At 43.5% G+C, this 27,278-nt stretch overlaps 1 protein-coding gene across 6 annotated transcripts in view; it reads right to left on the reverse strand.

Moving 5' to 3' along the window:
* Positions 1-2,687: 2,687 nt before the first annotated feature.
* Positions 2,688-27,278, reverse strand: part of ZNF512 (zinc finger protein 512) — a 34,109-nt gene continuing 9,518 nt past the window's right edge. For 2 of the 6 annotated variants that reach the window (XM_047782367.1, XM_047782372.1), the window contains exons 3-14: positions 25,906-26,093; positions 24,617-24,712; positions 24,241-24,324; positions 23,396-23,520; positions 22,770-22,856; positions 22,264-22,362; positions 20,927-21,094; positions 18,845-19,039; positions 10,995-11,096; positions 9,539-9,601; positions 8,269-8,367; positions 2,688-4,684 (exon numbers count right to left, since the gene is read on the reverse strand). In XM_047782367.1, coding sequence (XP_047638323.1) covers positions 4,382-4,684; positions 8,269-8,367; positions 9,539-9,601; positions 10,995-11,096; positions 18,845-19,039; positions 20,927-21,094; positions 22,264-22,362; positions 22,770-22,856; positions 23,396-23,520; positions 24,241-24,324; positions 24,617-24,712; positions 25,906-26,093 — 1,609 coding nt within the window. In that variant the 3' untranslated portion in view covers positions 2,688-4,381. Of the gene's footprint in view, positions 4,685-8,268; positions 9,040-9,538; positions 9,602-10,994; positions 11,097-18,844; positions 19,040-20,926; positions 21,095-22,263; positions 22,363-22,769; positions 22,857-23,395; positions 23,521-24,240; positions 24,325-24,616; positions 24,713-25,905; positions 26,094-27,278 lie in introns of those variants that run through there. The other 4 variants (XM_047782368.1, XR_007135175.1, XM_047782369.1 and 1 more) reach the window with 4 other exon arrangements.

Here is a 27,278-nt window from a genome sequence, read left to right on the forward strand (position 1 = left end):
GTGAGCTGTGCTGTAGGTCACAGCCGTGGCTCAGATCCCGCGTTGCTGTGGCTCTGGCGTAGGCCGGTGGCTACAGCTCCGATTCGACCCCTAGCCTTGGAACCTCCATATGCGGTGGGAGCGGCCCTAGAAAAGGCAAAAAAAGACAAAAACAAAAATCAGAAGAGTCAGTGTGGCTAAGCATTATTAGGTAGGGAATGGCCAGAGAACACAGGTGGAGCTGAGGCAGATGAGACTAGGAAGGTTAATGGTGGGAGCAAGCAGGCCTTGCAGGACAAGGTAAAGGGAATGACTGTTACTCGAAGTGCACCAGGAAGACATTAGGCTTTGAGCAGGTGAATGAGGTCTGATTTATAATATAAAAACCTCACTACAGCTCTATAGGGAGTGCTCCAAGCCAGTGAAAAGCAGAAGAAATCCAGTTAGGGAGCTCTTAAAAAGGCAGGAGGTGATGACCACTCGGAATGGAATGGCAAACATGGAGGTGAACAGAAGAGAGAGGATGCTTAGGGTGAGGGAAGATGAAGCAGAAGTAAAATTCCTCAAGTGGCTTTTTGAAGAAGGAGATGTTGGTGTGAACTGATTTATTAAATGAAGCATTTCAGACATACCAAAAAATACGTAACACTCACTATCCATTTGAAAAAATAAGAACTTACCATTCACTCTGGATCCCAGAAGCACTGCCTAAATTTGGTGTTTATCATGCCTGTGCATGCTTTCATGCTATTTTTTCTCTATGTGTTAAAATACAAATATAAGTACTATATTTGTATAGTCTATATAAATGTACTTATATTCCTATATATCCATAAACAATAGAGAGCATCGTTTTTCCATGTTTTCAAACCTTCCATAAATGGGATTCCTGATGTATCGTGTAACTTGCTTTTCTCAAACCTTATTTTGGAGATGTATTCATGATACAAGAAGACCTGGTTCATCTGACAGCTGTATCGTATACCCAGGGATGACAACCACAACTAACCCATTCTCTGATGACGGACAAACAGGTTATACAGGAGACTGGGCTCAGGAAGAGACATGATACTGTATCATGTCTCAAAGAATAGACATATATTTTGCTCATATTACAGTCTCAAATACGTAGACCTTCCTGGTTGGTAAACAGTGTTTCTTGGGGTGAGCCAGGAAATCAGCATCTTCCATGTGATGCTCTACCATGCCCTAGAGCGGCCTTATCATCTACATCTAGCTGGAAGAAGGGGAAAGAAAGCATGGAGGTACACTCTACCAAAAGTCCTGGCATGAAATTGACACCCATCACTTCCACTCACATTCCAGCGGCGAGAAGTTAACTGACTGCCCATCACCACAGGGGAATTGGGTGGACAGCTGGGAAACGTATTCTAGCTATTTCTCCTGTAATCCTGTAACTCTGCAAGATGAAGCCAATTTTGCTGGACAGCCAGTAGTGTCTGGTACAGGATGTTTCCTGTATGTATTGGAAATTAGATGGTAATATCATTCTTGTGGGTATCTACTGGAACACTGGGCAACAGGAGTTTCTCTGCCTAGACCTAGATGTGAAACTGCTGAGTCTCAGGGCACATCTTCAATTTTAAGAGCTCTTGGCAATTCATTTTAAAATGGATTATACCAGTGCCTATTCCAAACCATGCAGGGAATTCACACTGCTCCAAAATCTAGTTAGACCTGAAACAGTCCAAATTTGGTGAGTATTACTCTAATGAATTTGGTTAAAAAACTAAAACACTCGAAAATAAAATTAGGATCATCTCCAATGAGTCCTGCTGATCCCTTGCTCAGGTAGGAAAAATAAAAGGATTGCCTGTGAGGGCCCTGGATGAAGACCGGGCAAGTTTAATCTCAAACCAAATAGGCACATATCTGAGTTATTGGGAGTTCAGACACTGCAATATGAATTTCACAATAAAGTGAGTTACCTGGAATTTCTGCTGTGACACAGTGGGTTAAGAATCTGACTGCAGGAGCTCCCGATACGGCTCAGTGGGTTATGAACCCAACTAATATCCATGAGGATGCCAGTTCGATTCCTCGCCTTGTTCAGTGGGTTAAGGATCTGGTCTTGCCACTAGCTGCGGCATAGGTTCGGATCCCTTGTTGCTGTGGCTGTGGCATACACTGGCAGCTACAGGTCCAATTCAGCTTCTAGCCTGGGAACTTCTGTATGCCGCAGGTGTGGCCCTAAAAAGCAAAAAAAAAAAAACCTGACTGAATAGCTCAAGTCACTGAGGAGGCACATATTCAATCTTCAGCTTAGCACAGCGGGTTAAAGGCTCTGGCACTGCCACAGCTGTGGTGCATATCACAACCGCAGCTCAGATCTGATCCTGGCCCAGAAACTCCACATGCCAGAGGGTGGCCAAAAATAATAAACAGAGTCACCTGAAAGTCATACAAAATGTATGTTAACACGACACTGTAGTCTATCTATTTAAAGTGTGCAATAATACCATTACGTCTAAAACAACAGTGTACATACCTTAATTAAAATTGATATGTATAAAGGGAAGAGCAATAAAGAAAGGGATGTGTGGATTCACTTGAACCAGCAGATTTCAGGAGCTAAAGAACTACTGAGATAACTGCATGTGTTACTTCTTCCAAACTCATTCCCATCTCTAGTCATCATCGGCCCCCCCACACGCTGGCAGCAAGAAGTCAATGAACAACGAGAAACATCATTCTAACACAGAGTCATTTATTTTTCTTGCCATTGCCAAATATTCCCCAAGTCTTACTCACCAGAAATTAACAGAGCTTCTCCATTTTCCTCCCTGACCATCCTCATGTACGGAAAGGGCTTTAAGGGAGCAACTGCCAACGACAATGTCGAGTGGATAGACCATGTCCTTCCCTTGTTTCAAAACTACCTGTTCTGGCAGTATCCCAATCAGGTTTCAATGCTCCTGTGTTTGAAAGTGGTCTTCACAAAAGCCCACATTTTAAGGCTACATGGAGGAGCACAGAGAACAGAGTTAAAAGTGGTAACAGCCTTTCAGAATTTGAAAAGGTAGTACTGGTCCATATTAGGGTTAAGGGTTTCTGGCTTTTTACATGGCAGGAGCCACAAAAATTGGCAAGAATACAGAAGACTGATATTTATGGAAAAGGGGAAGAGAATCCAGGAATACGACAACAGAGCGGCTCTAGCCAATGCTCCAGGGAAAATGCCCAACAGATACTACCAGGTAGGCATGAGGTTCAGAAAAAGAACTCTTTCCAACTCCAGATAAATATCTACACCCGGGGTCAACGTCTCAGGCTAGAAAGAAGACAGAACACAACATCTAAAAAAGAGGGGCGAGGACAATATTCTCAGCAAATTCAGAGACAGACTTTGGCTAAGGGGAGAGAGGCGGACTTAACGGAGCACAGACGAACGAGTCAGGTCAAGTCCAGGGGAGAAGGGATGGGCACCTTGGCTACCGACCTGGCGGCAGCATCAGCAATGTCACGGCTCTGTGTCAAACAGCGGGGGGGCAACGTGCTATCTCTCAATCCTCAAAACTGTGGGGGCACGACAAGCTGCAGGACGTCACTGGTCGCAAGCACAGAGGAGGACGCCTCACGCCCAGGAAAGCTGACGTGGTTTTTATTTCTGCTGCTACTTACTTCTTTCCAGTCACTTCACGTGTGGGACACATTCCTCCTAAGGCTGCATTTCATGCCTGTGGGTTTAGTTACTCACTGCCACCGGGGACAAAGCATTTGCCAGGAAAACCTGGGTCCAGAGGGTCTAGCTTTTTTATTCTATTTTCTCACTTTCAAGCCTAAAACCATATTGAGACGACAAAGAGTCGCCCAACATTCTGTCGCCCAAGCAGACAGGAGCCTCATTACAGGAGTGACAACAGTTCTAGGTTCTAGGCGTGTTATATCACAAACACAAAATGATAAATCGGTATGGTTTTAAAAAGTTAATTTGGAATTGTTTTATAAGATAGATGATGGTGCGACGACAAAAATCAATGGAGCTTCCAAGAACATTCTACACCCCAGGATGGAAAGGACAATCAAACAGTTTTCTTAGTCTTGTACAGAGGCAAGGGGGGCCTAGAGTGGGCCTTGAGGGGGAGCTCTTTGGGCAAGATAAGAGAAAAACAAGAGGACTCCAATGAGAATAGCAGGAAAATCTACCAAAAAGGATCGGGGGTGGGGGGTGGGGGTGGGGTGGGAGGGGGCAAGTGACTCAGGAGGGAAAACAGTGAAATTTACACAGGAGGAAGGAGCTGAGAAAGTCACAGCCTTACATAAACAGCTGGAAGAGAAACTTTCTCTTCACTTGCCCCGTGACTCAGGCCTCCCAGCAAGGTCCCCGTGACCACAGCATCCCATCCACTCTCCCGGGAGTGCTTTCACTCTGCCTGCCTGCCTATTTCTTTCCTCGTTTATGATTCGTCTTTGGGGGCTTGACCTTCTGGAGCTGTGCTGGCTCCTGCTCTGGTTCTTTACAGGATGTCGCTACTAGCAGTTCCTCCTGACTCCTCCTCTGATCCTTGCCTGCTCTAAGACTCAGCTCTGTTTCAGGAAGCTCAAGGCCAGGCTGCTGCCGCCTTCTTAGAGACCTTCGGCTCCTGTGCTGCTGCCTCCGCTTTTCCTCTTCTTGCTGCCGCTGTTTTATCTTCATCAGCTTCTCGAAGCTTTTGGTCGTTGTTGGGTTTACAACAAACCAGTCCTACAGAGGCAGAACAGAAACATGATCCAGTCAAAATATACTACATTTTGCACTAGGAAGCAGCATGGGAAGATTTTCTTTCTTTCCTTTTCTCTCTCTTTTTTTGGGGCCACGCCAGCAGCATGTGGAAATTTCTAGGTCAGGGATCAAACCCACACCACAGCAGTGATCCAAGCCAGTGCAGTCACAATGCCAGATCCTTAACCTGCTGAGCCACAAGGGAATTCCTAGGAAGATTTTCTTAAAGGCATGATTAGGGCAGAACACAGTAAGAAAGAAACAGATATGGGACCAGAGCTTAGACCTGTGTCTTTTAAACTGGAGAAATTCGGTACAGAGCAGTCGTTACAAGCATTTCTTATGTAAGACATGACTTTGGGAACTACAATAAGGGATCTACAAAGTCTGATTACTTAGCATAATCCTACCCGTTCCTTTCCTTTTAGAATCTCCTCATGAGGAGGTCCCATCGTGGCGCAGCAAAAACAAATCCAACTAGGAACCATCGGTGGGTTAAGGATCCAGCATTGTTGTGAGCTGTGGTGTAGGTCGCAGACACAGTTCAGATCTGGTGTTATGGTGGCTGTGGTGTAGGCCAGCAGCTGTAGCTGACTGATTTCTTAAACAATATGGAAAAATAAGATGGAGAAACTTCTAGACCTGCACTGCCCAAAGAGACAGTTACTGACCGTGTGTGGCTAATAAACCTCTTGAAATGTGCCTAATCCAAATTGAGATACGCTTTCTATGTAAAACACACAAAATTTCAAAAACTTAATACGGAAAAAAGTAAAGTATCTCATTAATAATTCTGTATTGACCACATGTTAAAAAAACAGTATTTTAGATACATTGGCTTAAATAAAATATGGTATTAATTTCACCGGTTTTCTTTATACTTTTTTATTTTTGCCATTTCTTGGGCCACCCCCGCAGCATATGGAGGTTCCCAGGCTACGGGTCGAATCGGAGCTGTAGCTGGCCTACGCCACAGCCACAGCAATGTGGGATTCGAGCCACATCTGCAACCTACACCACAGCTCACGGCAATGCCGGATCCTTAACCCACTGAGCAAGGCCAGGGATCGAACCTGCAACCTCTCGGCTCCTAGTCAGATTCATTAACTCCTGAGCCATGACAGGAACTCCAGTTTTCTTTATACTTTTGAAAAATGTAGTTAGTAGAAAAATTATGAATTACATACATGGCTCACATCATCTTTCTATTAGATATTGCCACTCTAGATTAAAATAGACAATAAATAAATTAATTAGACAAATGTAGTATGTGAACCTCTTGAATAAACCAAATCTGAAATAAAACGATGAGATAGGGAAATAAAAAGGAGTGGAGATCTATCTATCTATCCATCTATCTATCTATATATATTGGGGCTTTTTTTTTTTTTGGCTGTGCCTGTGGCATGTGGAAGTTCCCAGGCCAGGGAATGAACCTGAGCCGCTGCAGTTACAATGCTGGATCCTTAACCTGCTGTGCCACAAGGGAACTCCAATGAGTGGCTATATGTTGATATTAAGGAACCTTTCCTAAGTTTTTTAGGTGTGATGTTTTGTTACAGTTTTATATAATATATATAATATATTTTTTCTTCTTCTTTTTTTTTGTCTTTTTGCCTTTTCTAGGGCCATTCCCGGAGCATATGGAGGTTTCTAGGCTAAGGGTCTAATCGGAGCTATAGCTGCCGGCCTATACCACAGCCACAGCAACGATGGATCCTCAACCCACTGAGCAAGGCCAGGGATCAAACCCACAACCTCATGGTTCCTAATCGGATTCGTTAACCACTAAGCCATGACGGGAACTCCAGTTATAGATTTTTAAAAGTCCTCCTATTTTTGGACACACAGATTGAAAGTATTGACAGCTGACATGAAATATGGAATTTGCTTTAAAATAAATCTTTTAGGGACAATAAAAGTGAATGTGATTATAAATGAAACAAGATGGGCTATACACTGAGCTGTTTATTACACTACTCTGTCCACTTTCACATGAACATTTTTGCTAAAAAAAAAAAAAAAAATTGGTGTAAGAAAATGAGGCAGAAAAGGAGAAACAAGGTAAAGCTGTTTACTGAACAAATGCTTGGGACCAGGTCCTAAACCAAGTGAAATTGGTTGGTTTCAACTTTTTAGGAAGAAATCGGAGAAACAGGTGAACTTATACAAAGGCCAGATTTTGTCCGAAGATAATTATCTTTCAAATACTTCCTGAAGCATAAAATGGTACAGAACTATAAAAAACAAAACAAAACAAAACAAAAAAAAACAGGATTTCCTTCCTGAAGAAATATCAGATATGGAAAGGGATTCCCCAAACTTCAACAGTAAAGCAACAGGAACCACACTGAATGACACTTAACTAAAGCCCACATTGCTAAAACCCATTAGCTCAGAAGGCAGAGAATAGCCGCGGGCACTTGCTATTGTTCCTCACCAGGTAACAGCAGTTTCTGCAGTAAAATATTCCAAGGGAATGCACACCCTACTCCTTGAGCTTCTGCAATAAGGGTATTTAATTATAGAGTAAACAATCTCTCTGCTCACTTGGACTCTTAAAACACTTCCCCCAAACTCTTGACCTTTTGAACTTAAGGCATTGTCAACAGGTTTAAGTTTTGAAATTTTACAAACTTCCCAGAAAAGTTACAGTAGTTCAGTGAACACCTTGACTGCCCATGTTAATCTCTCTCTTCTCTTCCTTTTCTTCCCCTTCCTTCCTTCCTCTGAACCATTTGCAAGTTAGTTACAGATACGATACTTCATCCCTAAAAACATCATCACCTTTCTGCCTAAGGCATCCCCTTGCATAACTACAAATATGACGATCACATCTGGGAATTATTAACACTGACACATCACTACGTAGTACAGCTAGTATTCAACTGCCTCAGCTCTTTCACTAACACCTTTTATGTTGTTTCTATGTAGTATTTCAACAATACTCAGAACAGGTTGCTCAAAGATGCTGGAATACGAGAAAACAGGAGTACAGACATGACTATGACACAAGAATTCCAAAGGAGGAGTTCCCATCGTGGCACAGTGGTTAACGAATCCGATTAGGAACTATGAGGTTGCGGGTTCGGTCCCTGCCCTTGCTCAGTGGGTTAACGATCCGGCGTTGCCGTGAGCTGTGGTGTAGGTTGCAGACGCGGCTCGGATCCCGCGTTGCCAGCAGCTACAGCTCCAATTAGACCCCTAGCTTGGGAACCTCCATACGCCGCAGAAGCGGCCCAAAGAAATAGCAAAAAAAAAAAGAAAAAAAAAAAGAATTCCAAAGATGTAAGTGCAGCCTGGTTGCCAAATGCCTGATTTAGTTGGACTTTAGATAATGAGATGCATCCGGATGCTCATACTTGTGATTTCAAATGTTTGCACAGAAAAATACAATTATACATCTAATTTTAGGAAGTTCATTAACTTTCCAGTGAGGCTGGGAGACCCTATAGTCTCCTTGAGAGTCCTGGCCCATCAAGACAAGCACAAAACCCACCTCCCTCGTGGCCTATTCATGGGGCCCGTGGGATTACCCCAATGCCGTGGGAAGGCAGAATCCTCACCTCAGCGTGGACAGAGTTGATGTGATACTTGACACCACTCTCTGACACAAATTCCTTTTGACACAGAAGACACTTGTATTTTCCAGCCACAAATGTACCCTATTTTCAAGACAGAAAGACAGAACATGATTGGTAAATTCAGGAAAATATACCTGGGCAATGGGTAGGGATTCTCAAGAGATGAAAGGAGGGAATACTACTTCAGCAAAGTGAAGAAGGAAGAAAATCCAAAAGAGCAATATATCTAGGAAAACCAGCTTGGGCATATTATCACCATAATACAACTATCCTAATGCAATTCTATACCCCACCCACACCCCCAACACAACCTGAGGTTCCCCTAGTTTTATTATATAACATGGCACATTTTTATATCTTTCCTTTCATCTTCCACTCCACCTCCAAGTTCTCCTGGTTCCTCCCCCAAGTGATCAAACCCTTTAAGTTCAATGAGGCACCAGTGTGCAATTCTTCCCACTAGAATCAATCAATCCGCTGCTGCAAAGAGTGCCTGGGGAATCCAGAAGTAGAAGAATACCCTCCCTAAAGCCTGGCAGGAGGACTGAGAAGCTAAGATCAAGAGGACAAAGTCCTAAACATTCCTGGACAGATCTGGTTTGGATGCCTACAACTCCCTTGTTGCCTTGAACTGAGACTTCTCTCCCCTCCTGAAGCTTCGGGTTTCCATGGTGCTCATTTTGTATGAGGAGATACTTCTGAATGGGAATGGAAAGTGGCAGCAATCCCCATGGCTGGTGGGTTGTAGGGCACCTGGGTCAACATGGAAAAGATTCAGTGAGGTGAATGGCTGTTAGCCTGACACCCAGGGATTTCCCACCTCCCATCCCCGGAAGCCAGTGTAGTTCAGATGGGTTTGCGGATCTTCACCAATCCAGACAGGCACGTGTAAGTTGATTCCAGGAAGCTGAAGGCCCAATAGGCTAGGGCAGGCCCAGTGCAGTAGAGGCTCAGGTGGAAGAAGTGAAATCCCTGGTAGGGACTCAGAACCACATAGTTTTCTCAAAACTTTTTCATTCATATGGCTTATGACTATGTTGGCTTATTTTGCATTTTGGACATACCCTGACATCCCACCCAATAACACACCAAGAATTTCTGGGACAAAAAAAAAAAAAAAAAGATAAATAAACCAGCCCTTGAAGAGATAATAGCAAACAGGACAACTAGCTGTTCACCGAATCTGAATTCTCTTCCATGTCAGATTATTTTAGAGGTCACATTATGATAAACAGTTCAGAAGGTTACAAACCAATGTACAAGAGCCCAGGTGAGCTTTAAGGCCAGATACACTACTGTAGACAGCCTCACAACCCTGAAAAAGAGAAGAAGAAATCATGTGAAGACTATACCAAACCGCGTCCTTTTCTTAGCAATCTGGCCATTTACACTAACCCGCTCTTTTTTCCAGAGGAAGAAGCCCAATAAATGGCACCACAAACCACAAAGGAAAACATCCAGGCCAAAGAACAGGAAGAAAACCAGGGAAAGATAAAAGAAAAAGAGGTAAACAAGCTATTTCAAAAAGCTCAAAACATTCCCTTCCCTAGTACTTTTTCTGATACTTAGAAAAACACAAAATACGGTATGCTTATATTTCTCCAAAAATCAGCTTTCTTTAGTGCAAATTTGTCTCATTTCTTATATAGCTGCTCCTCCCCAAAGTACTGCATATACAGCTGCAGTAGATTAATGATGGCTGGAAATTCCATGCCACTCCTCCCATCAAGAATTGGAATCACTGGAGTTCCCATCGTGGCGCAGTGGTTAATGCATCTGACTAGGAACCATGAGGTTGCAGGTTCGATCCCTGGCCTTGCTCAGTGGGTTAAGGATCCGGCGTTGCCGTGAGCTGTGGTGTAGGTTGCAGACTCAGCTCGGATCCTGCGCTGCTGTGGCTCTGGTGTAGGCCAGTGGCTACAGCTCCGATTAGACCCCTAGCCTGGGAATCTCCATATGCTGCAGGAGCGGCCCTAGAAAAAGGCAAAAAGACAAAAAAAAAAAAAGAATTGGAATCATTTACCCTCTCTTTTAAACTGGGTTAGTCCTGCCATTCCTTTAACCAACAGAACGCTACAGGAATGATGCTGGGAGCTCCTGCTGTGGATCAGCAGTAACGAACCCAACTAGTATCCATGAGGACTTGGGTTTGATCCCTGGCCTCGCTCAATGGGTTAAGGATCCTGCATTGCTGTGACTGTGGTGTAGGCCAGCAGCTGCAGCCTTGCTTAGACCCCTAGCCTGGGAACTTCTATATGCCACGGGTACAGCCCTGAAAAAAAGAGAGACAGACAGAAATGATGCTGAACAATTCTGAAGCTAGACCTAAAAGAATCTGAGCATTTGCTTTTGTGTTCTTGGAATACTCTGAGAATTCAGAACCATGTACCCTGCTAGTAAACTACCTTGCCAGGAAGAGAGGCCACATGGACTGCCAATCCCCCGACTGAAGTAGAAGCTGAGCTACTCAACATTCAGGCCCTATCAGAGCTTCCAGTTGAATGCAACCCATGAATGATTCCAGCTGATGCCATGTACAACTGCTCTCTGAGTCATGACAGAATTGTTGACTTACAGAGTTCTTAATAAATAAAGTAACATGTTTTAAGCTTCTAAGTTCAGGCACTTTGCCACAAAGGAATAAAAAACTGAAACAAAAGGAGATGCTTGATCAATATTTACTGAATAAATGAATGAGAAAGAACCACCTGGTTGGGACACTGAATGCGATGATACTTCTTGATATCTGACTTCCATTTGTGTAGTACTTCCTGGCTGAAGGTTGGTAGCCCAGGGCGAGTATATTTTAACTACAAGACAAGAAACATTTTGTTGGAGGAATCCAACTTTGAACCAAATACCCTAAAAGTAAGAGAATTATATAACTCTTTAGGTTATGTAATTCTGGAGTTGCAAAAGTATATTTTCATACAGAAAATATTATAGTATGGAAGAAGAAGCTTTAAAGTTCCTGAAATGCATAAGAATGATTGTCAATTATTTTGTCTTAAAACAGTTTGACTTTTTTTTTTCTTTTTTTTTTTTTTTTTTTGGTCTTTTTGCCATTTCTTGGGCCGCACTCACGGCATATGAAGGTTCCCAGGAGTCGAATCGGAGCTATAGCCACCAGCCTACACCAAAGCCACAGCAACTCAGGATCCGAGCTGAGTCTGCAACCTACACCACAGCTCACGGCAACACCAGATCCTTAACCCACTGAGCAAGGCCAGGGACTGAATCCACAACCCCATGGTTCCTAGTCGGATTCATTAACCACTGAGCCACGACGGGAACTCCCATAAAAGTTTGACTTTTAATAGAAGACAAGAGACTTTCCGATATAACACTTCATCCAACGTTGAAAAAAGGGGAGTTCCCATTGTGGCGCAGGGGAAACAAATCCAACTAGGAACCATGAGGTTGCAGGTTCGATCCCTGGCCTTGCTCAGTGGGTTAAGGATCTGGTGTTGCCATGAGCTGTGGTGTAGGCTGCAGACGTGGATTGGATCCCATGTTGATGTGGCTGTGGCGTAGCCTGGCAGCTGTAGCTCCAATTGGACCCCCAGCCTGGGAACCTCCACATGCCGTAGGTGCAACCCTAAAAAGAAAGACACACACAAAACAAAAAAAAAGTTGAAAAAAGGGCTAATGACAGCATTATACAGTTATAAAACATTTGTTACAAATGAGAAAGGGATACAAATCTGCTCTCTCTATACATAATATATATGTATACATTATACTAAAGACACATATGTGTACATATTATATATTCAATAGAAATATGTTTATGGGTCAAAGGCTATAAATCAAAACACTAACAGTAATCTCTGGATGCTATAATTTTGAATATTTTTAATATTATTTTCTGCTTATCTGCATTTATCATTTTTCTTCAATGACATCACGTTAAATTTTTTTTTTTTTTTGGTCTTTTGTCTTTTCAGGGCTGCAATCGTGGCATATGAAGGTTCCTAAGCTAGGGGTCTAATTGGAGCTGTAGCCACCGGCCTACGCCAGAGCCACAGCAACGCAGGATCTGAGCCGCGTCTGCAACCTACACCACTGCTCATGGCAACACTGGATCCTTAACCCACTGAGCGAGGCCAGGGATTGAAATCATAGTTCGTATCTGCTGTGCCATGACAGGAGCTCCTAATTTTTGATATTTTAAAAATTCTAATACAAAAAAATTAAGCTTCAACCTGAAACAAAAATGTGAGAAGACACAGGGACTAGAACACCTATTCTTTGCTTATACTGAAAAAGTAAGGGGTGTTTTTGTTTTTTTGTCTTTTTAGGGCTGCACCTGTGGTGTATGGAGGTTCCCAGGCTAGGGGTTGAATCAGAGCTGCAGCTGCCAGCCTACACCACAGCCAGAGAGACGCCAGATCCAAGCCGAGTCTGCGACTTACACCACAGCTCATGGCAACACCAGATCCTTAACCCACTAAATGAGACCATGGATAGAACCTGCATCTTCATGGATACTAGTCAGATTCATTTCCACTGAGCCACTATGGGAACTCCTGCAAAAGTAGAATTTTTCCTAGCACTTCCTTTCACATGCTTTGACACCAGTTAGTCTCTGCTTAAAACTTAAATAGTTTCGGAGTTCCCATCATGGCGCAGTGGTTAACGAATCCGACTAGGAACCATGAGGTTGCGGGTTCGGTCCCTGGCCTTGCTCAGTGGGTTAACGATCCGGCATTGCCGTGAGCTGTGGTGTAGGTTGCAGACGCAGCTCGGATCCCGCGTTGCTGTGGCTCTGGCATAGGCCGGCAGCCACGGCTCCGATTTGACCCCTAGCCTGGGAACCTCCATATGCCTCGGGAGCGGCCCAATAAATAGCAAAAAGACAAACAAAACAAAACAAAACTCAAATAGTTTCTAGAAAAGAGTTAACATTTGTAGAGACAGTTCTTATAAAGTCCACCATTGGCAATTCTGGTGGACTTTATAAGTTGCATTTATATTTGTACATTGCATTCTGGTAAGTAAAGAACCATCCTGCTTTAAAAATGGAAGTATCTAAAAAAAAAAAAACCCTTTAAATCAGAGTACAAAACTGGTGTTACTTATAATAAGCATTTCCTCTTTTCTGGTCATTTAACAATATTAATTCCTCCAATCCATGAGCATGGTATATCTTTCCCTTTGTTTCTGTGGTATTCAATTTCTTTCATCAATGTTCTTGTAATTTTCTAAGTATAGGTCTCTTACTTCCTTTGTAAAAGATTTATTCCTAGGTATTTCATTCTTTTAGATGCAATTATAAATGGGATTGCATTCTTCATTTTTTTTCTTTTTTGGCCACCCCATGGCATATGGAGTTCCTGGGCCAGGGATCAAATCCAAGTCAACTTTGTTTAGTTCTTCTTCTGGGATTTTGCCTCGTTCCTTTATTTGGGATGTAGTCCTCTTTCTCCTCATTTTGCCTAATTCTCTGTGTTTATTTCTATATAATATATAGATCAGTTAGACTCCCAATCTTGAAGAAGTGGGCTTATGTAGGAGACATCCTGTGACACCCAAGCAACACCCAAGCAACACACTCCCCTCTGATCACTAGAGCTATGTGCTCTAGGGGTATCCCTATGTGGGTTATGTGAGTCCTTCTTTTGTGTCGAGGCTGGCTACTATGGGCACACTGGTAGGCAAGGATGGTACCTGGTCTACATGGCTGCCAAGCCCAGAATTGTGCAGTGGCTACCAGCCCACTGGTGGGCAAGACTGGGTCCCACTGCAGCTGTTAGCAGGACCCAGGGGGTCCTAGGGCTGGTGGTGACCTGCTGGTGGGCAGAGCTGGTCCTAATGTAGTTAGCTACCAGGACTGGTAGGCGCCCAAGGCTGATTCTGGCTTGCTGAATCCAGAATGGCCGGATGCATAGCTCAGGGGGCTATGGGGCTGGTGCCCACTTGCTATTAGGCAGGTCCAGGTCCCAGAGAAGCTCGCAGTGCAGCCTGGAGTTCTTTTTTTTTTTTTGTCTTTTTTGCTATTTCTTGGGCCGCTCCCACGGCATATGGACGTTCCCAGGCTAGGGGTCAAATCGGAGCTGTAGCCACCAGCCTACGCCAGAGCCACAGCAACGCGGGATCCGAGCCGCGTCTGCAACCTACACCACAGCTCACAGCAACGCCGGATCGTTAACCCACTGAGCAAGGGCAGGGACCGAACCCGCAACCTCATGGTTCCTAGTCGGATTCGTTAACCACTGCACCACGACGGGAACTCAAGCCTGGAGTTCTTGGTGCTAGTGCTGACCCACTGATGAGGAGGGTTAGGCTCTGGGTGGTCTCAGGGCTGGTTCAGGCCTGGTGGTGGACGGATCCAAGTCCTGGGCCCAGTGGTTGAGGGAGCTGGGTCCCAGCATGGCTAGCTGCTCAGTCTGGGCCAGTCCTGGGACTGGTGCTGACTAACTGGTGGGAAAGTAAGCCCCTGGTACCATGGACGAGAGGGAAAACTCTAAAATGGACCTTCTGGCATCAGCATCCTTGTGATTAAACAAGCTCCCAAAAATGACTGCCTCCAGTTACTGTGTCTCCAGGGGAGTTCCAGTTGCCTCCTCTGGGAGGCTCTTCAAAACCATCAAGAGGGTCTGACCCAAGCTTCTTTCAAACTTCTGCCTCTGTGCTGGGTCTTGGAGCATGTAAGATTTTGTGTTACACCCTTTTAAGAGCAGGGTCTCTGTCTCCTACAGCCCTGCTGGCCTTCAAAGTCAGACATTGTGGGTGCTCATCTTCCCAGTCCAGGATCCCCAAGCTGGGGAGTCAGATGTAGGGCTCAGATCCCTCACTCCCTGGGGAGAACCTCTGCAGGTGTTATCATCCCTCCATTTGTGGGTTATCCATCCAGGGATGTGGTTCTTGACTTCCACGTCTCTGCCCCTCCTTTACCTCATTCTCAAAGATAGTTGCTCTCTAAATAGCTATAATTTTGGTGTGCTTATGGGAGAGATGAGCTCAGAGTTTTAATACTCTTATCATCTTGGCTACTTCCCCATGAACAGTTTAAATTGAATATGATGTAGGGGGAATCCAGAAATGCAAGAAGAGTAACACATGAATTTAATTACTACAAATGAGAAAAATAATTACTATAAGTAAGAAAGATATGAAAGGAATGGAGGGAAAAAGCCAACCTAAGTAACTTTGGAAAAAAGTACTTTGATTATATACTGTAAGGCCATATATATATATGTATAAAATATAAAATATATATATATATAATCCTATAGTTGGAAGAATTTTTGAGAAACCTCTGAAAAGCTTTTTAGGAGTGCTCTTGTAGCACAGCAGGTTAAGGATCTGGTGTTGCCACTCCAATGGCTTAGATCGCTGCTGTGGCATGGATTTGATCCCAGGCCCAGGAATTTCCAAGGAACTTTGGTGGGTACAGGCAGGAAGAAGAAGAAGAAGAAGAAAAAGATTTTTTAAAAAGGAATATATGTTTGTGAAATAATAAGAAATATTTTAAAAAATGGAATTCCCTGGTGGCCTAGTGGGTTAAGGATCTAGCGTCACTGCTGTGGCATGGACTCAATCCCTGCCCAGGAACTTCTGCATGCCGCCATGGGCACAGCACACACCCCCCAAAAGAAATATATATATCTGCCCCCTAGATCCTGCTACTACTTAGTCTGTGACCCCAGTACCTGATGCAAAGCTCCTGATTCTCGTAATTTCCTCAGTAATAGAAATATCTGACACAGAGCTCCTAAATTTCTTGGAATCCTGAGTGACAGGAGCATCTTTTGTTCTAATGAGTTAACTCTTAGTGGGCTCCTAGAAGGGGGCTGGTTACCAGAAAGACAAAGTAATGATTAGAAGCCTGGAACTTTCAGGCGCCCACCTCCCATTCTCAGGCAAGTGGAGAGGGTCTGAAGACAGAATTAATAATCAATCATGCCTATGTGATGAAGCCTCAATAAAACTGCCCAAATTAGAAGGTTCAGAGAACTTCTGGCTGATTAACTATGTAAGTGCTGGGAAGGTGACACAACCACAATTCCACAGGACAGGAGCTCCAATGCCAGGCTCTATGTCCCACCCTACATATTCCTTCATCTGGCTGTTTATCTGTATCCTTCATAACAAACCAGTAAGGCTGTTTCTCTGAGTTCTGTGTCATTCAAGCAAATTCTCCAACCTAGGGAGGGGAGGTCATGGGAGCCCCAGTTTGTAGCCAATCAATCAGAAGTACAGGTTGACAACCTGGGACTGACGAGCACCATGTGAATTTGGAGCAGTCTTGTAGGACTGAGCCCTTAACTTCTATGCTCTGATACTGAATCCAAGTAGATATGTCAGAACTAAAATGGTAGGAGACTCAGCTGCTGGTAGGAAACTGGTCAGCAAGGGAAAAACCCACACATCCGGTATCAGAAGTGCTGTGAGTGTGCAGGAGTGTGAAAATAAAGGAAAACACAGGAGTTTTTCCTAGAAAAATTGCTTATATTTGCATCAAGAAACACTAAAAGGACACATGAGAAACTAAAAAGAATGGTTACCCATTAAAAACAGGACAGAAAAAAGACAAATGGGAGTGAGATACCTCAATGTTTATCATCATTTTGACTTCTGAACCCCAAGAATGTACTACCCAAAATATTAAATGTTTATGTTTTAAAAAATTATGCCTTCAAACCCATACACTCAAAAATATAAAACCGTTTATTTATTTATTTGTCTTTTTGTAGGGCCGCACCCAAGGCATACAGAAGTTCCCAGGCTAGGGGTCAAATTGGAGCTACAGCTCCCAGCCTACACATCACAGCCACAGCAACAACACGGGATCCAAGCCACATTTTCCACCCACACCAGAACTCATGGCAACACCAGATCCTTAACCCACTGGGCGAGGCCAGGGATCAAACTACATCCTCATAGATACTAGTCGCGTTCATTAAATGCTGAGCCGCAGTGGGAACTTCAAAATATAAAACTGTTTGATGATTTTTTGAGAGAGTATAGGGTAGATAAGACTACCAAAACTAATCAGTGAGCCAACAAATTCTCTACCACATACCACGCAAAATGAAAGCAACTCTACCATAATATCACAAGATAGACCTCGTTGTGCAAATTCAATCTAACCTGAATTTAGATGACTATGTACTTTATTAGAATGCAGCAGGAAAAAAGTGGCAGTAAGTCTGAAACAAGAAAGAATGCCCTGATATTCAAAACAGGATTCAACTCCTTGGACACCAACAGGAGTGATTTTTGACCAAATAAAAGTGTTAACTTCTATGATTTGACCTATTTTCCTGTAACATATAACATTCCTCTCACACGGGTTAGAGCCTTAGGCCAAATCTAAACTATTCTCCTTTTTTTTTTGTCTTTTTGACATTTTTAGGGCCGCTCCCGCGGTATATGGAGGTTCCCAGGCTAGAGGTCTAATCGGAGCTGTAGCCGCTGGCCTACACCACAGCCACGGCAACGCCGGATCCTTAACCCACTGAGCAAGGCCAGGGATCGAACCCACAACCCCATGGTCCCCACTGAGCCACGACAGGAACTCCTAAACTATTCTTCTTGACACCTTGGAGGATAACAGGTCCTTAGCCTTGATCTTAGTCCTTGCTATGTATTCTTCTAAACCCTTTCCATGACCACCCCATTGTTATATACCCCTCCTCTCCTCTTGGCCAAATAGGGCTCCTTCCCTCCATGATTCTAAACTGAAGGCTTCCAAGCTGGCTTCTGCACCCCTCAGAAGTACACTTGGGGCCATGGAGGGGAATGATCAAAGTATAAGAAGAAGGCTAAGTAGGCAAGAGGTTGGGCTCACTGCCCCCAGTTACGCAGGGCAACTCCATTTTTAGTTATTTCATATACTAGTGTTTTGCATAACTTTTTATTGTGAAAAAAAGTAGGTGGAGAGAGAAGTTCTACTGCTACAAACACCAACTGAAACCACTTATTTAAACTGAATATTAAACTACAATATATGAATAAACAAAGTGGAAACATTACACTACAATAAATGAATAACCAAAGTAGGCAAAGACCAAACAAAAAAGTAATCTGGGGCGTTCCCATTGTGGTTCAGCGGCTTAAGGACCCAAAGTTATCTCTGTGAGGATGCGGGTTTGACCCCTGGCCTCACTTAGTGGGTTAAGGATACAGCATTGCTGCAAGCTGCGGTGTAGATCACAGATGCAGCTGGATCCAGTGTTGCCATGGCAGTGATATAGGCCTCAGCTGCAGTTCCAATTCAACCCCTAGCCCAGGAACCTCCATATGCTGCAGGTGCTGCTATAAAAAGGGGGAAAAAAAAAGTAATCTGGGAGTCCAGGTTCCCCCTGGATGTAGTCCAAAACTAAGAGGGCTCCTTAAAGAACTTTCACAAAAGACTATCACTCAAGGACCCATCTGAATCCAAACACTGAAGCGGGGTCAGACATACTCCAACTGCAAAGATAAAAGAGCAAAACACTGTTTATCATACACCCACTCAAGTATGTTTACTTGCAACAGACAAGTATGTTCTGCATGTAGTAAGCATAGTATCAGACACAGAGTTCAAAATTAATACCGGTTTCTACCTCACCTTCCGATCATCAGGTACTAGATCCTGAAGCACCTTTCTCTTGGGCCATTCCTTGGCCAGTTCAGCAGAGGCCAGTTCCTGCAGGTGGTATACAGCTATCTTGGCGGAACGCCTCTGAACTCGGCCCCCGCTTTTTGCCTCCAAGCTCATCTCCTTCAAGCATTCTGGCTGTCCTGACTCTGGGAAGAAGGATATCTGCAAGAATAAGACACAGTAAAGCACAGGCCTGAGCAACAGCTTGCATTAGAATCAGTGATTAAAGGCTGTCCTTTCTGCTCTAAATATCCAAAGAGCTATTTGCTAGCTTGCTGATCACTAATATAAAGCTGCACCATCTTAATTCATATTTTACTGGTAAAAAGGCTTCTCGGCAGGATAAAATCTTTTGTGTTGTAATAAGTGAAAGTGGTTAAAAGTCAAGACAGCCGTTCCCATCATGGTGCAGTGGAAGCGAATCCAACTAGGAATCATGAGGTTGTGGGTTCAAGCCCTGGCCTCGCTCAGTGAGTTAAGGATCCAGCATTACTGTGAGCTGTGGTGCAGGTTGAAGACGAGGCTCGGATCTGGCATTGCTGTGGCTCTGGCATAGGCCAGCAGCTACAACTCCAATTAGACCCCTAACCTGGGAATCTCCATACGCCTTAGGTGTGACCCTAAAAAGACAAAAGACAAAAATTAATAAATAAATAAAATTTAAAAATTAAAAATTAAAAACCCTTAAAAAAAAAGTCAAGACATACACATATTTAAACGTCAACCCATTTACAAAATTTCATTCAAATGGATCACAGCCCTAAATATAAACCATAACAATATAAACATTTTTTGTTTGTTTGTTTTTTGTTTCTGTCTTTTGTCTTTTTTGTTGTTGTTGCTATTTCTTGGGCCGCTCCCGCGGCATATGGAGGTTCCCAGGCTAAGGGTTGAATCGGAGCTGTAGCCACTGGCCTACGCCAGAGCCACGGCAACGCGGGATCCGAGCCGCGTCTGCAACCTACGCCACAGCTCACGGCAACGCCGGATCGTTAACCCACTGAGCAAGGGCAGGGACCGAACCCGCAACCTCATGGTTCCTAGTCAGATTCATTAACCACTGCGCCACGATGGGAACTCCCAATATAAACATTTTAGAAGAAACTCAGGCAGGGAGAACATTTTTGTCCTATGCATGATGGTTTTTCGATGTATCAACTTGGTTAGGCAACCGTCATCAGTTAATCAATCAAACATAAAAAGGGTTTTGTAGCAGCTTATTCATAATTCCAAAAACTTGGAACAACTCAAATGCTCTTCAACCGGTGAATGGTAAACAAATTGTGCAACATCCATACAATGGAATCCTAGACAGAAACAAAAAGGAGTAAACTAACAAACGTGCAAAACATGGATACACCTCAAATGCATTATGCTAAGTGAAAGAAGCCAGACTCGAAAGGTCATACACTGTATGATTACATTTATACAACAATCCAAAAAAGGCAAAACTCCAGACAGGAAATAGATTAGCAGTTGCCAGGGGTTGCGGGTGAGAAGAACAAATAACCACGTAACGAATACAAAGGAATTTAGGGGGGATGTTCAAATTGTTCTCTATCTCGGTTGTAGTGGTAGTTACACGACTGTATGTTTTTGTCAAAACTCTTACAACTGTATACCGAAAAAGGTGAATATTAATTACCATATGTAAGTTCTACTTTGAAACTTCATGCTAAAAAAATATGAGGTGGGAGAGCCTAGAAATGTAATCAGGAAAATAAAAAGTCAAGACAAAAAAATTGGAATAAAGAAACCAGCTGGACAGATTCCCGCACCATTTCTAGCTAAGGGAGAATGCCTTAAAAGCTTTAAAAATAGAATGAGTTTACTTCTGCCCAGATTATGCGGTGAACTTTGGTTGCTCTAACCTAATAATGATCAAAAGGCAGAAAAAAGAGCACAAATAACAAGGAATAGAGAGAACAAAATCACTGAGAGTAAAAGGGACTACAAATGAGGAACCAAGGATGGAGCAGAGATGTAGGGGCAAGCGGTCACCACAGACTAGACCCCCCAAACAGGGTCTGGAAAGTAATCGGTACTCACAGGCCCATGCTCTGACCTCAGATGATATGCAAGTCCAGCCTTGGATCGATACGGCTTTCCACAGTGGTGACATTTCAGGGTCATCTTCTCCAGCTCTGCAGCCCCTTTGCCACATTTTCTGACATGGTAGAGATATCCCATGATGCTGGTGAAGCTACTAGAGCAACTCTGAACAAAGGAGAGAGACCTATACTATAATCTTACATATTGTGATATGATCTCTAAATTTCTTTCTTTTTTTTTTTTTTTTGTCTCTTTGCCTTTTCTAGGGCCACTCCCGCGGCATATGGAGGTTTCCAGGCTGGGGGTCTAATCGGAGCTGTTGCTGCTAGCCTATGCCAGAGCCACAGCAACACAGGATCTAAGCCATGTCGGCGACCTACACCACAGCTCATGGCAACGCCGGATCCTTAACCCACTGAGCGACCTTAACCCACTGAGCGAGGCCAGGGATGGAACCCGCAACCTCCTGGTTCCTAGTTGGATTCGTTAACCACTGCGCCACGACGGGAACTCCATGATCTTTAAATTTCTAAACAGCCACATCATACAAATAGACCCTCTGATATCAATGGACCCTCTCCAACGTCTCCCATTGCCACAGAACTTTCTTGGCCTCGGCCCAACTGCTGTCCTACCTACCACCAAGCATGATACTCAATCAATTTAGTCAGCACTCCATAAACTACAACTGTGTCATTTCCTCTGTGTCACAGCTTCCCTCTTGGTCTCCGATCCAACTCCACCTCAATAGCAAATACCCAGCAATTCAAAGCTCCTCACATGAGGTTACTACATTCCTCTTCATCACGCTAAAGAAAGGATGATAAAGAAACTCCTTTAGGGAGTTCCCGTCATGGCGCGGTGAAAACGAATCCGACTAGGAACCATGAGGTTGCGGGTTCGATCCCTGGCCTCACTCAGTGGGTTAAGGATCCAGCGTTGCCGTGAGCTGTGGTGTAGTTTGAAGACACGGCTCGGATCCCGCGTTGCTGTGGCTGTGGTGTAGACCGGCAGCTGTAGCTCCAATCTGACCCCTAGCCTGAGAACCTCCATATGCCACAGGTGCGGCCCTAAAAAGAAGAAAAAAAAAAAAAAAAAGAAAGAAACTTCTTCAAACAAAGGAAAAGGGGAGAAGAACAAATTTCTGGAGATAAGAAAGGAAATAAAGAACTATGAATGAGGTCAGGAGACCTTGAGAAACAGGAGCCACCCTTATGCTGGAAGATGACACGAAGCCAGGCCTCTAAGGGAGAAGGAGGAGACACGGAAGAGCATGAGAGCAAGACTCCGACCTGCGACTCCAGGCAGAGGGAGCTGCTGTCTTGGGCTCTCACCTCACGCATGCACCGGAGCTTTCCCAGTCTCTTGAGAACGGTTCGGAGACGTTCCCTCTCACTTGGCTCATCTATTTCATCTCCGGCCTTCAAAATGGGCTAAAAAGCACGAGAGGCAAATGAGGAGATGATTTATAGAGAAGACAGATGCAGAGAAGCCTTCTATCACAGGAGAATCAAGGCCTAGACCAGCATCTAAGCTGATGCCCACGACTAAGCTCCCTGACTCCCGGCTTTCTCCATCTTCTCCTCAACAGTGAAGGGGATGCAGCAGAAGTGAGAGCTCAAAGCCTCCCAGGACGTGAACCTCTGGAACCTCCCAGGACATTTAACCTACACAACACACAAATACCTACGTATCCACGTGTCACTGCGTGTAACTCACTCTTCTATCAAAAGTGTCTCCTTCCTTACACTCCGATGAGGTCACAGAGCCTTAGCCACCTCCGCTGAGGTATCTCTACACTCGTCCAAGTAATACCATATAGGACAGAAGACACTCTTACCAAGCTATTATGATTTGCCATGACGTGGTACTTCATCCCTGCCAGTGAACGAAGCTGTTTTCCACAATGATGACAAGTAAACATTTCCTACAAGGAAAAAATACTGCTCGGTGCCAGGCTATTCAACAAAGAGAGAGAAGGGCACAAAGTCCTATTCAAATGCTGTCTGCGTCTTCTTTATTTCCCGAACTCTTTAATAGCCAATGAATCTCAAAATCCCACAAGCTCACTGACATGTCCTCAAGGGCAAAGAAGTAAAAGCTACTCATTTTTAAAATAAGAGCTATCATTTTACCGAGTGCCAATGTTTGCCAAGTAATGGTGCAGGCATTTAGCATGTATTATTTCTTTTTTATCGTCCCATGGATTACACAAGGAAGTAATTATTTTATTTGTATTTAATAAACAAAGAAACTGAGGTCCACACATAGAAAGCTAAACAGCACAACCAGTAAGCAGCTGAAAGAAGACTCAAACTCAAGTCTGTCAGACTCTAAAGCCTATGTTTTCTCTGTGACACAAGGCTGCCTCTTCTCCAGCATAATCAGCATATCCAATAAAGTGCCAGATGTTTAAGGTTTGTGTAAAAAGTCACAACAGTTATGAAGTGCCACAAAATGTCTAACCTGTTTGCAGTTTTCCATGTGTTTCTTTAAGCCCTCTATGGTCTTCCTCCCCACTGCCTGGCAGGTAGGACAGGAGACGCTGCCTTTATCCACAATTTCTAAGTACCACTGCTCCTCTAAACTGCCTACAAAGGAGAGAAGGGACACTGAGAATTTGCAGTATCCTCCAGAAACAAAAAGCACAAACCCAGATTTTAGAAAAAGTATCACAAAATGGACTTTCCTCCTCCTGAGGGAGAGATTCTTGCTGTATGAATTCTAGAAATAATTTTTTTCAGTGAAGAGTTTTTGAACCTCCTACTCAATTGCCCACAATAAACACCATCCAAGAACCACTCCTCGTTTTATTGACAGATAACTAACAATGGGTAACATTTTTCACAGCAGCATATAAGAGTGGGATACTAAGATACATAGCAGCCAGTTTACTAAGTGCTACCTATGTGCCTTTGAACTTAGTTAAATATTCTTATCCTATTTCATTTTCATAACAATTCTGACTGCCTTTATTATTCTTATTAAAGACAGGGATACTGAAGCTTGCAGAAATTAAGAGGCAGGTCAGAAAATTAATGAAGAGCCAAAACTTGAACAAAGGTCTGACTGACCTCTAAATCACTGCCCTTCATAAGGGCCTCCTTAAAGAAATGCTTTGGCTTGGGTTGTGGGGTGGAAATCCTATAAAACTGGATTGTGATGATCATTGTACAACTACAAATGTAATAAATTCACTGAGAATAAAAAAAAAAAAGAAAAAAGAAATGCTTTGGTACATGATTCCTTTACCAACAACAACAAAAAAGAATGAGAACTGGGTCACACAAAGCTTCCAACAGAAGGCATACCTGCTGCATAAGCTGGCGGTTCCTTCCGAATACGACGAGCCTGGGCTTTGGGATTAGGCTGAGTTTTAGGCCGTTGCTTTCTCCCTGATGCAAAAACAGAAACTTGAAGCTCAACACATCACTTAGGCTAACTCCTCTCTAGCACCAAACTCTCTTCCCGCCTCTTCTCAAATCCTATGCCCCACTCCCTCAACCGCCTCCCTTGAAACAGAAGAGAAGGGGAAAGCAAGGCAGGATGGAAGCCATTTCTTGCTGAAAAAATTCAAAGGGCTCAAACATGCTTTAAGGCCCCAAACCTAAGGTCCTTCTCCCTTTTACCTCAAAGACTAAAGCCCAGACATCCAGGGAAAAACAGTTAGTAAAGGTACTCTTTTACCATAAAGCTTATGCTTCTTCTGAGGAAATTCTCGATAGTCTTCATCTTCTTCCTGCCTGGGTTTCCTCTTTCCTTTGGTCGATACTCCGCCTGACCCTGAAAAAACACAGAAAAACAAAAACTCGTTATAAGTGAATGCCTGGGCCTGCCTTCAAATCATCAATCACAAGACTATCGAAGGATGGAGTTCCCGTCGTGGTGCAGTGGTTAACGAATCCGACTAGGAACCATGAGGTTGCGGGTTCGATCACTGCCCTGGCTCAGTGGGTTAAGGATCCGGCGTTGCCATGAGCTGCGGTGTAGGTCGCAGACACGGCTCGGATCCCGAGTTGCTGTGGCTCTGGTGTAGGCTGGCGGCTACAGCTCCAATTAGACCCCTAGCCTGGGAACCTCCATATGCCGTGGGAGCGGCCCAAGAAATGGCAAAAAGACAAAAAAAAAAAAAGACTATTGAAGGGAGAGATCAAGCACAGGCCTCAGAGATGCATTTATAACATTTTTAGGGAAGTTGGTATAACCTTTCACTAAATGCCTCAACCTCCCCTTTTTCTTTTGTATTGTTCTCTACCCCAAGTGATCAACTGTTCCCTATGAAGAATAAGGTCCTTCAGGTAGTGTGATTTGTTTGATCCTGATTTGAGGCTAACTGTTCAAGATAAAGGGCTACTAAGAACCCTGGAGACTATAACCACTAAGAAAATTCTATTTATAACAATCCTTACACCAGCCCCTAAACCCTTGACAGAGGATCAAATTAGAATAATGAGAAAGAAAGTTCAGTTCATACAAAGAAGAAAGGCTGATAGCAGTAAAACCTAGAGGAGTAAGATCAGCAGAATTTCACTCAGTAAAATAGAGGACAGTTCACGAACCTTAACAGTATGTGATAGCCTTAAAAGAATTCCAATCACTAATAAGAAATACACAATGGTATTTAATACTTTAAGAGCCATTTACAACAGCTACCTCAAAAAAATCACTTTAGAGGAGTTCTCATAGTGGAGCAACGGAAACTAATCCAACTAGGAACCATGAGGTTGTGGGTTCGATCCCTGGCCTCGCTCAGTGGGTTAAGGATCTGGCGTTGCCATGAGCTGTGGTGTAGGTCGCAGACGTGGCTCGGATCTGGCGTTGCTGTGGCTGTGGCTGTGTCTGGCAGCAACAGCTCCGATTAGACCCCTAGCCTGGGAACCTCCATGTGCCGCGGGTGTGGCCCTAAAAAGACAAAAAAAAAAAAAAATCACTTTAGAGAGTTCTCTGTCTTTGGAATAAGATACTGATACCAATACCTTCAACACGGGAAGTAGCAGCTGGTTTGATCCTTCTCATCTTCATCCAGTAGGTAGATTTTCGGAAAGATGCTGGAAAATCACTCACTGGTTCACACGAAGAGGCGGATGATGAGCCGCTTAAGGAGTCATCATGAGGGATAGTGTACTGGAAACTATTATCTTTTATGGAGCACTGGGTTCTGCTGCTAATATGACACAAAAATATAAACCACAAAGGAAGGGCTGAAGTGAAGTTCCTATTAATTATCTTATATCATAAGAAGACAACCAAGTTGGTTGCCTGTGAAAAAGCTAAGAAGCCTGATAATAAAAACATAATTTAGATGGTAATATTCTATGAAGGAAAATAGTTGACCTAATACAATATATATAATCATTATACTTCATTGTAATCAGAAAGAGTAAGTAGTCCACATAAATGATCACTCTGTAGCTCAGGTAAGCATTTGCCTTCCTAAATTCATCAAAGAAAAGAAAGTAGTCAAAGTAATAGGATATTCTGTGACCCTTCAGAAGAGTCACTGGATCTGTAACCAGGTATGTCCAGGCCTCTCTATTTCTCTGGCAGAGGCACAGGAACTGAACAGAATCCCTAAGAAGGAAAAGACCAATTTGTAGGCTCTCATCTGATCCATCATCTTTTCCCCTTAGCCTCTTCCCTAAATCTTGATATCAGGGTGCCCTGTCTTATTTAGGCAACATGATACTTACATCCCATAGCTAAAGGAAGGTGCTATGTTGTCTGAGTTAAGCCAGCCAGAAGTCTGGTATACAGCTGGATCCAAATTCTCAAATCTAAGACCAGTCAGTAGTATGTAGTTAACAAACATTAGTGAGTGTCTATGAAGCATTTTCTAGGTGGCTCAAAATGCAGCAGAGCAGCAGTTCTCAAAGTGTACTCCAAGGATCTCTGAGACATCCCTTTTCCAGCTGACTATGTGGGGCCTGCCTTAGATTTATGGCCTAGAAGCTTCACTCTGGATGATGTATGAAAAATGACCCAGGGAGAAAGAAAGAATGAAAGGAGAAGACTTAAGTTTGTTTCAATATAATAGCATGTTTAAGGGCTGATGAGAGCTTGAACCTGAACTAAGGTTTCATAGTAGAGATGATAACTAAAAAGCACCTTGTTGAACAATAAAAGAAACAGAACAAGATCTACAGTAAAATGTCAACTCAGTAAATTAAAAACAAATACAATAGACGGATGGCCTGCAAGCACATTAAAAAATGCTAAACTTCACTAATTATTAGAGAAATGCAAATCAAAACAATGAGATACCACCTCACACCAGTGAGAGTGGCCACCATTAACAAGTCAACAAACAACAAATGCTGGAGAGGATGTGGAGAAAAGGAAACCTTCCTAC

This window comes from Phacochoerus africanus, chromosome 5 (assembly GCF_016906955.1).
Source record: "Phacochoerus africanus isolate WHEZ1 chromosome 5, ROS_Pafr_v1, whole genome shotgun sequence".
Lineage (NCBI taxonomy): Eukaryota > Metazoa > Chordata > Mammalia > Artiodactyla > Suidae > Phacochoerus > Phacochoerus africanus.